General features: G+C 47.5%; 1 protein-coding gene across 1 annotated transcript in view; it reads left to right on the top strand.

Moving 5' to 3' along the window:
- The first annotated feature begins 528 nt into the window (after window positions 1-528).
- The window catches only part of cn (Kynurenine 3-monooxygenase cn), a 40,512-nt gene continuing 30,447 nt past the window's right edge, over window positions 529-10,593 (top strand). Inside the window, exon 1 of the mRNA XM_077638011.1 lies at window positions 529-849. Within this exon, the coding sequence (XP_077494137.1) occupies window positions 805-849 (45 nt within the window). The 5' untranslated portion in view covers window positions 529-804. The remainder of the gene's footprint in view (window positions 850-10,593) is intronic.

Raw genomic sequence — 10,593 nt, 5'->3', positions numbered from 1 at the left:
CTGTGTGAAAAAGCCTAGGCATGGACAGGACCCCTTTAAAGCATGAAATGATTTCAGCTTCCGTTGTCGGCGCACCGCGGTTGACCTGGCGCCAGAACAGACGAAGAACACGGCGCCGAACGGAGGCGAAAGAACATGGAGGCGCCGAACTTTGGCGAACCTTTCCGTCTGCCCCCTGGCTTCTACGAGCTGCGCTGTTGCCGGAGCAGCGCATGCGTCAGCAGCATCTTCAGTGGAGGGCTCCGGATTGATTTGAACCGCCTGGTGCTCTTTAATTGGTGCGGGCTGAAAGGGACGCCATGCTTGGTTTGTAGGGGCCACCAAGAATACTTGTTCAGTTCAACTCCCCAAGCCTGCCTGCACTGCAGGCTCCTTTTACACCCTCATTTGGCTCGCATTACCTGGCCTCTCGCTTATCGCGCCTCCGCAATCTGGCGGAAACAACCGTGTCTGCCGCTATCCCTCACCCATACGTGGGCAGGAGGTGGTGAGGCAATAAAGGCAGCTTTCAGCACCCGTCTCTCTCCGCGCCTGCGGGCCAAATCAGTCCGGCTGCATAAACAGCTGTCCGTGTGCCGCCGGCGGTGAGGCCGGAGCGCGCGCAAGCCGTTTTACAACCAGTGCGTCCGTCGCACTCGCTCCGCTCGCTTCACACTCTCCCGGCGGCAGCAGCAGCATTCCCGGTCGGCGCGCGAAGCCAGAGCCGGCACAGCGACTGGCGGATAAGCCGACCGGACCACGCTCGCCGCCGCAACCTCACCCGACGAAGGGGCCGCTGCTTCCACGCGGAAGGACGTCTACAGCATGGCAGCCACTGAGGATACGCTGGCCGTGGTCGGAGGCGGACTGGTGCGTACCGCTTCTGCTCCTGGGCTTGCTTTCATCCTGCCGAGCTTGTCCAGTCGCTCTATGCCCGCTGTTTTCTTGTCTGCTTAACTGCGGGAAGCGGGTCAGTGTGTGTGGCGTTGTGGCTTGGAAGACGAAACCTTCACGGTTTTTCATCCTCGTAAGTTTCGCGATTACAGATGTTGCAGTTTGAGCTCAAGAGTATATGCCTCCTGTTGGTCCAGTGTCCGCGTGTTTCCTGTAGACAACTGCACAAACACTCCCTGGTCAGTTGTCGCACATCTCACGGGACAATTTGTCTTTCCTTGCAAGAAACCGGTCCGTGGGATACAAGATCACTATATTGCATACTTCGGGGAATCGAAGAACAGAGACTGCCTTCCGTCATATTTACGATTCGCCAACTAGCCCGCATTGGAGTGTTATCAAGATCAACTTGGTGGCGTTCCTTTTGCCAGTATACGCCGCTTCGGCCGCCGTGGTGATTCTTCCGCCAGCTGATTTTTATCGCGGTGCGCGCAGGGGATTCGCTCGAACCGTGTTCTTCGGCGCGGAAGCTTTTGCGCCACTCGGGTGCACAGGATAGCGAGAGAAACCATTATTTCTTCTAACTTATTTCTCTATGAAGTTGAATACAAAAACGTTCGCAAAATCTGCGCCGCCGCGGTGGCTATGGCGCTCGGCTGCTAAATGCAAAGACGCGGATTCGATCCCGGCCGCGGCGGTCGAATTTAGATGGAAGCGTAATTCTAGATGCCCGTGTACTGTGCGATGTCAGTGCACGTTAAAGAAACCCTGGTGGTCGAAATTTCCGGAGCCATTCACTACGGCGTCCCTCATAGCCTGAGTCGCTTTGGGACGTTAAACCCCACAAACCTAAAACGTCTGCATAATCTGCAATCTAAGGCTTCAGGGAGGGCGAACCCTTTAGTCCAGGGTACCATTTTGCTGTGGCTTGCCCAGATCTCGAGTATCCGTTTGTCGGATGTGCTTACATCGGGTCTCCATCGTAGAATGTCCGCTTCGCGCCTCAGCAGGCGTGCTGGATTATTTCCCTTTCCTGACGCATTCTTTATTCAGTCATGAGCATGGTGACAGAATTGCCAATTTTTCTGGTTGCTTTTCCACTACACTTAACGATTTTTGGATACTGTACGCCAAGAGAAAAACTAGTTAGAAAACACACAACAAAAAACTGCTTGTCACACGCATGATTATTTAAGTGATCAATAAAAAAAATGCTCAAACTTTGTTCCCTTTCATATTGCTCGCGACTGGACGTACCTTTCTTCGGAACTGTTTTGAAATTCGGCGACAAACAGAGGCAGGAAACTGAAGCAACGTGAAGAGAAAGGCGAGTTCGTGCTGGTTTATTCTTGAAAGTAACAAGAGCGAGCTGCTGGGGTGGCTGGTACTTACTTCACTGTGGCAACACAGCGGAGAGAACAAGAACAACAAAGACGGCCGCTTGCCTGTGCATGGTCTCTTCTCCATTCTCCTTGTTTGTCGTCGCAATTTTGGAGGAACACTGCAAAAAGTCGTGGGACGAAGAAGAGCGCAGGACACCGCATCGCCTGCTTCTCTTGTCAAGCGTGGCATATAACTTCATCGCTTATCCTCTCTTCTCACGGGTTCGTCTCCTCCTCAAAACAACGTATGCATTCATCACGATAGTCGCATACAACTTACGTCTGCAGTGAAGCTGCGCCCACATTCAGGACCGGCGCGCACAATTCCTCCTGGACAGAAAAGTAGTCCGTTGGTAAAACTTCTCTCGTCACATAAACAGGAAGCTATGTCTCACGAGAAAAAGTTATAAGCCGTAGAATTTTGATACGTGGCTTGTTCAATAAAGTCAAACATTAAAACGCTGATTTCGTTTAATTTTGTGACTGGGTGGCGGAGTAATACACACGCCGCGGATAGTGGCCCAGTGTTAACAACTGCTGTTTTTTTTTTTTTTAAGTTGTGTCCTACTATAGTCTTCATATCCCGTAGTCTCCTCTAGCGGTCGAACTGTTGCGTGAACTTATAAATTATTTTCTTAATTCTAATGAACGACAGAAAGATTCTTTGTAATCGTTTTATGGTAACGGGCACTTGTTAATTTGTTTAGTAATGCTGTAAAAGTAAGGATCAAAGAAACAACAGGATAGAGAGAATATAAAAGATTGCAAGGTTGCACAACGTTTGTGAGCACTGACTGCTTTTGCGGAGTGAAATGCTGTTGGCTTGACAGAAAAATATACTCGCAAAGCTGATTTTATTCCTCACGGCGAAGAGGGTACAAAACTCTGCACCAGCGTTCAAACTTGAGCATCTAGGCGAATAATTCTTGCGCTTATAGATGCAACATCCACAGCTGCACGATGTGGATTGTCATGCAGCAAAAATTTGCCAGCAGAGTGACAGCTCTGAAAATCTGGATTTTGTAGAGTTCGCCACTTGTGTCCACGGCGCGCTGGCACTGAACCGTGCTGCTAGTGGATGCAAAAAAAAAAAAGAAGAAAAGAGAGGTGCCCCACTGCGTGGATAGATGACATCTGAGTCCATTAGCCAACGTCGTAAAAAAAAAAAAAAACGCCAGACGCGGTGCACTGAGTGTGCGACGTGTACAGATTCTACATCAACTAGAAAAAGTTATTTTCTTTTTCGGTTTTGTTGCCGCCGTCGGACGCACGAGGCTTGAAACCGGTAAGCTCGCTTTGAATAAAATTCGTGCGGTATCCGGTGCTTCTCAGATGACACTATTCAAGTCCGGTCTTCTGCTGCTGAGCGAAGCGAGACAGCAAACGTGGATTCATCGGTGTAAACAAGTCTGCGAAAGAAAAGAGAGCGAAACACAAAATTATAGACCAGGGTAAGATTTAGTGCAGCCATTGTAAAGACGTCGAGGGGCCTGTTCTGCTCTTAATACCCAGGATGACCCAGGTGATTGTAAAAAGGTTAGAATATCTAAAAACATCATTCACAGGCGGGACACCTAATTGCAGTATCTGTTGACACTGCGATAGAATTAGAACCCGTTGGTGTCTGCAGCGGAGGTGACGTCACTTTCAATGTAGTGGCCTCACTTCCCACCAGCCAATTAGCAAATTGTATGGCCGACGCCGCATTTCGGTCCAATGGGCCTTCTAGTACTATCATGATGAGTGGTACAATTTCAAAACAGGATTTATTTTTTTGCAATGGTTTGGTAAGCACCCTGAGCACAGATGGGAAAAGTGCGTGTACGTCAGCCCGAACGGGCTATGTGGAACCGTCTTGATGGTTTTAATAAATCTCGGACAAACGCGTGACGTTCAGCGCAACGCTTTTCATAGAACGCTTTGTGACCTGTACACTGATCAGCCCACGTTTTAACAAACGCAAGAGTGAAACCATACCCAGCAATTCTGGACAAAAGCATTTGTGAGCGGGAAACCGCTTATGAACGCAATTTTTTTCATATAATGTAAGATTTCACTATAACAATCAATATATCCGCGGATCACTCGGCGGCAGTACTGTATTCTTTTTTCTATTCACGTTTCTGCTATTGTCAAAAGCGTTCACCATTGGTTTTCTACGGCAGTCTTAACTGTTCGATGCGATCGATGGGAACACTTTAAAGGAAGGATTTTACTACGTATCAGAATATTGGACCATTACCTTCAATATTTTCATAACAGTGTCTTACAATTTTCAAAATTTCAATATTTTTGCCCGAGAAAGCTGGACTTGTGTGCACATTTTTTTTTTCAAATGTTTTCACAAATACGCTTGTATTGCGCCAGGCGAGGCGCTCGAGATTGGCATAAATGTTTCCTGTGGAGTTGATTAAATTATGTCCATGTCGTCCATGCATGTGAACGCTTCACTGTACCTTCTGTGGAAAGGTTGTCGGGGTGTGCGCTTAGCACTATACTCTCGCCGCGCTGTATAGTCCGTGGGGCTTTATTTTGTATAAAAAAACATTTTCTACTAATCTTTAACCGGCACATATAAAGAGTCGAATACTGGGCGGTATCAGAAAAGAAAATGTTGTGCAGCCCGCACCTACGGATGATCCGCAAATTAAATCAAACCCAGTCAAGAATTTATTGAGTGCGTTAGGGATGAGTGCACAAACAGCGGTATGAAGCCTGGGGCCCCAATATGAGGAGACTGCGACGGGACCCTCGATAAATTATTACTAAACTAAGTTACAAATAAACAAGCAGCATCTAAGACAGGTACTTATAAAATATCAAAATTTGGGCGCTACAGTTGGTGAGTATTCACGGGGAAAAGCAGCGCAGGCTAGACAGGGCACACAAGCGAGGGAAGACACCACATGCGCTGACTCGCAACTGAAGGTGTAATAGGAAGGCTAAGGAATATATACAAATAACCACCGAAAACTGCGCACATCATCACCCGGTGGAGACAAGGTGGAATGCGTGGCAAAAAGAAGAGGTTGCGTATACAAAAAGTTTCTAGACAGGAGCAGGGGGTAACGTGAATTCTTTATCTGACAGGACCACTGAGGGCTGACTGACGCATCGGCTAGCATTTTTCCTAATAAAAAGAAAGGCTTCCATTATCTCACGCGTCACCTGATCCCGATGACGGAACAAGACAATGGTGGTAGGAAAGTGGGGCGTGTATTTGCATTTTCGGCATTTGCGTGCCGAATTTAATTTATTAAATTAATTAAACATTTAACTAAAGCGACACGTTTTTTTGTTGTGCATCAAACGCATGAAGGGCGTTGTTTGCAGAGTACCGCTGTCATGCAGTAATGCGTCCATCAGGCAGGACTGGCCAGTGTGTGAACGTGCGGCTTTTTGAGCACGCAAATGGGCTCGACGGTGACTCTTTTGACCATCTTCAGGTACACTGCTGAAAATGCTCGGGGTTATTGTTTAAAGGGTTAATAAAAGGCCTGTACAGAAAAGCACAATTGAAGCTAGAACTTTAAGCCTATTCGGTTGTCGAAGGATATATTCGACAAGGAAGAGTTTCCTGGATGTATAGAAAGATGGGAATTTCAGAAAGGGATAGGGGAAAAAAAAAAGCTGTTACGTCTTCTGTTGTTGCAAAAGAAAACTTTTCTAAGTTGATTCAAACAAACACAAGGATTGCAGAAAGAAATACAGGAAAATGAAAACTCCGTATTTTGGAATCAGTAAAAAAAAAAAGAACACCTAAATTACAGCCTTTCTCGGGCAATGTGCACCGAAATATACGGTACTTAAGTTCATTGCATCTCACTTTTCGTTGTTGTTTTTGCTGCCGCCGTCCTTCAGCTTTTTTCCTCTTTTTTTTCTCATTTATTCCCGGCTACGTAGAGATGCGGCTGCTTGCAACAGCGTTGTCGTTGCAAAGTCGCTACTTAATTTTGGCGCGCTTTGTAGTAATGCGTTTGTCGTATTTTCGTCTAAGTTCTATCATTGCTCACTTGGCAGTTTTTCTGTAATACTTGCCACAGCCCACAACAATACCCTTCAGGCATCGTGGATGCTTGAAATAAAAAAAGATATAAACAGAAAGATGCGGAGAGGGCGTGGCTGGGTAACGATCAGGTCGTAACTACGCATTTGTAGCCGCAGCAGCCCCCGCGGAGATTGGACGGTGCTTTTAAGCGATGCGCCTTTGCCGCATATAGTGGACATGTTTGTGCTTCAAGGTCACAGCCGTCGGAGTCCTCTTTGCTTACCATCGAAATACGATGTCCCCTCAGACGGTGGTAACAAGTTTCAGGAGCCCGTCCGACAGGAATGAGGCGCGTCGTTCTCTGCGCGTACGTGAAGATATCTTCAGGTGAGAGCGCCGAACTCGCCGACGCCGACACGTGCCGTCTGGCCACAGTGTCGAAGGGATCGATTTGTTCATGTAATCAACTACTGATCTTTATTGTTGAAGCCCCAAAAGAAGACTTCGTGCGAGATCATTGTATAAGTGGCCGGTTGCGCGGGGGGTGCTCATGACGACGACGACACTGATTGAGTGATCGCGTGGGTATGTGCCATCTTTTGAAAGGCTAACAACATAAGGTCGTCGGGTACTGAACAACGGAGCATTCCTTTGTAGACACCTCCCCGTAACAGCATAAATTGTCCTGAAAAACAAAGAACGGTGGGTATTTTAATTGACTAGGGGGCAGGAACAAACATGAACACAGAAGAAGTTTGCAATTAAAGGTCTGTTCTTGGTGCGTACCTTGACAGTAAACGGACGCAAATTTTGATTCGTCCGAGTTCGAATTTTTAGATGCCGCCCTTAAATAATCTTTGTTAACTTTTTTGTTTTGGTTTTGGTTACCGCTTGCTCATGTGTGTTCGCTGTGATGGTCGCTTAGATTTCTTTAACTTTCCTGCCCTCCTCCTTCTTTTTTCAGTGAAACTTCGCCATATAAAGGCGCTGCCTGGTTTCAATAAAATTAGTTGTGAGTTAGCGCTTTGTGTCCCGTCCTTTTTCTTTTCGTGGTTTGCATGCTCTGGCGCTATTTTCTTCAAATCAAGGCTAAGCCAATGAAACAAATAGAGGAGCGTTTAAAGTAGCGTCGAAAAATAAGGTTTGTCTATGGCTACACATTCGGAAGGGGAGAAGGTGGGTGAAGTATCCCTATTTATTTATTTATTTATATACCCTAAAGGCCCTCTGGGAGAGGGTATTACACAGGGGCTTGTAGCTTCAGTTCCCACACATTTCTCACTCTGTACTTTCCTATCATGACATCTTCCTGCGTTTCGCATGAAAAACCTTAGAGAGGGCATTGTACGCCTTCCTTCTCATTCATGTCAGTTACAAAATTTCCCTTTGGACCCTCATGTAGAAATACTGCGCTGGGATTGGTCCGAAATGCACATGTGGGCCGACTGTCACGCCACTTGCGGGCCGACTGTCACGCCACTTGCGGCTGTCAAAGCCCAGGACTACTCAGAACACGGAAATAGAAGGCAAGTATTTGTGGCGCCGCTTCCTCCTAACCTCTACTAACTTCCCGGAACTTGTCCGTGTTTTCATGCGAATTTCCATCGCTGCTGGGATTAAAAACTAGCCACAGTCAGGGATCAAGTTGAAAGGGCTGTTGTTTAGGGTCATCGTTGCCATATTGCCAAGTATCGTGCTGTAGCGTATACCACATTAGTTCACTCTAATCGTTCTGTGGTGCCTCATAAAAGTAGAGAGATCTAGTTCGCAAAACTGCAGTGGCTGTTTCGCTTATTCCTAGCTTTTTGTTTTGTACCTTTTAATCTTATCCTGATTCTTTGCCAATCTAAGCTATTTTCGGTGTTCTGGGCTATATTATTTTAATTTCTGTCGCGCGCGCGCGCGTGTGTGTGTGTGCGCGTGCGTGTGTGTGCGCGTGCGTGCGTGCGTCTGTGTGTGTGTGTGCGCGCGCGTGTGTGTATGCGTGCGTGCGTGCGTGTGTGCGCGCGCGCGTGTGTGTATGCGTGCGTGTGTGTATGCGTGCGTGTGTGTATGCGTGCATGTGTGCGTGCGTCTGTGCTTGCGTGCGTGTGTGTGTGTGCGTGTTCTCTCTCCCCTTTGAAACGAGGTGTTGGCAGCAGGCGCCCCACCATGCATGCTCGGTATTTATCTTTCTTTATATTCCTCTAACCAATCTGTCAAATTTTATGGTAGTACCTACTAACTCGCCTTCTTTGCATATAAATTCCATTGATTGTACGTTCGACCAATTTTCACCCATTCTCGCTCAGATGGAAGCGACGTCTGACCGAAATTAGGGAGCAGCTGTAGAAATACTCTGTTCCGGATTTCTCCGTGTGACGTCTGTGCGAACTCATTCGGGTGGCGACAGCGAAGAGAGCGCCGTAGTAGCGTTACAAATTGTTCTCTTGGGGGCCCGTGCCGCCGGCCTTGTGACGAGAAGGCGAGAGCAAGGACACGCCGGAGGCTGAAATTTAAGCGTTCAATTACTCACCTAGGGGCGACTTTCGATAATGCTGAGGTAATCGAACGTCCATTAGAATGGAGCCATTTCGTGCGATTCTCGGAACGTCGTCAAGGCTGGCTGGCCTTCGGCCCGCCTTATTGTACACTGCGCAAGAAAGTGTCCCTCCGCTCCATAGCGCCGTCAGGTGTAAAACGAATGAGCTTTGTTAAAGGGAGCATGAAATACTTCGGTTATTAAAAGCGCACGAGTGATCGGTATTCCATCACTCGTCACCGCGCCAAAAAAAAAAATAGTTTTCAGCTATCTCTATTAGCACCGAAGATATCGGCGATTAAAAACGTCGTTTCTCCTCTCCCCCCTTGACTAATACAGGTCGACGCTCCAGAACAAAAAAAAAAAAATTGGAAGTGGTTTAGCGCTGCTTAAACCTGGAGTGACGCGATAGCTGCAGCTGGCCGAGTGGAACTCACTCAGTCGAATTGCAAAGTCATGTCTTTCGCCGCTCCGTTTCCCCTGGGCGTTCCTTCGTCACCTTCGTCCCACTTGACACGGCGCATGCGCACAGCTGTGGCAGCTCGGTTTCGCCGGCGCGCCGCGCCGCCGTCAGCAGCAGCCTATCCGCACCACGTGGCTGGTCACGTGACGGACCACGTGATCAGCCACGGCGCCGCGCCGCCGCCAGCTGCTCCGCACCACGTGATCAACCACGTGACAGGGTGGCGGTGCAGCCACGGCGTGACGGCGCCACCACGCTGAAGTCTCGAAAAGCTACCGTAATGTAGCTGTCGCTACAAAAAAAAAAATGTCCCCCGATTTACCTGGTTAAGCGAAATGCGACTTATTACGGTTCGCTAGCACGTTCGCCCGTGTTTTAAGTTTTTACAAGCTTAAAAATTCGCCCAAATGTTCTTGCAGTCGTTCGTCGGCTTAACTCGTGTAATAAACCGCTCCATCTCCTCGTTGCTATTCGAGTCGCCGTTCCCTCTGGTGGGCGGTCTCTGAAACCGCTTGCACGCGCCTCTCAACTGCACATTCCTCCGGCAGCTTCATCATTCGCAATACAAATTCATCAATATAAATTCGTGAAGACTATTTTCGAGAACAGTAGTAATTTTTTTTTCTGACTAAGTAGATGTCCGCCAGATTGATTAGCAGAGTTCCGGAGAGATAGCGTTCAATGCAACTGCAGAGTACTGTAAAGAGCTGCTATAGATTTAGCCCTTTATAAGGCACAAGCTGTATGTATGTCTCACATGCAAACAAATTACGCTGGAGGAATGGCGCTACTAATTGGAGACATCACTTTCAGCATGTTTCAAGCGCTCATTCTGTAGAAAAAAGGGCTATACATTTGTACCGATGACTGCGTGAAAGGACCTCAAATGTGATATGCATCCGTCTTTCTGCCTCATCGACGTATAAGAAGGCTTGCAATAGATGTGATAATTGTTTCAAGTTGACGGATGAAAAGAAAAGCTCAAAAAGCTCAACAATTTTTCAAAATTTTATTTTTTCCCGCCAATATGGGCCGTACAAAACTCCACACCCAAGGCTTGTATAAGCACACAGAACACCAAGGAGGCCTATTAGCGAAACAGAAAAACAGGTTGAGTGGTTTGTTTGATTGTTCAGTAGTGTTTACCATGCTAAAATGTGGTACATAGGTGCACCGTGGCTCGTCTTCGGGCGCTTGAAACAAGTTGGACATGGGTCCCGCTTCCTACAAATGGTAAAAAAATAAATAAGTAGAACGACCACGTAGCCTAATTGTAAACATCCTGTGTACCGCGCATATGTCTACCACTCCAGTTCAGTGATCCTGCAGATGGCGCACTTTAAGAGGGACCAGTGGGCAAGTGTGT

Source organism: Amblyomma americanum, chromosome 9 (genome assembly GCF_052857255.1).
Source record: "Amblyomma americanum isolate KBUSLIRL-KWMA chromosome 9, ASM5285725v1, whole genome shotgun sequence".
In the NCBI taxonomy this organism is placed as follows: Eukaryota; Metazoa; Arthropoda; class Arachnida; order Ixodida; family Ixodidae; genus Amblyomma; species Amblyomma americanum.
The sequence above is the reverse complement of the archived record's forward strand: the minus strand, read 5'-3'. Positions and strand labels throughout refer to the sequence as shown.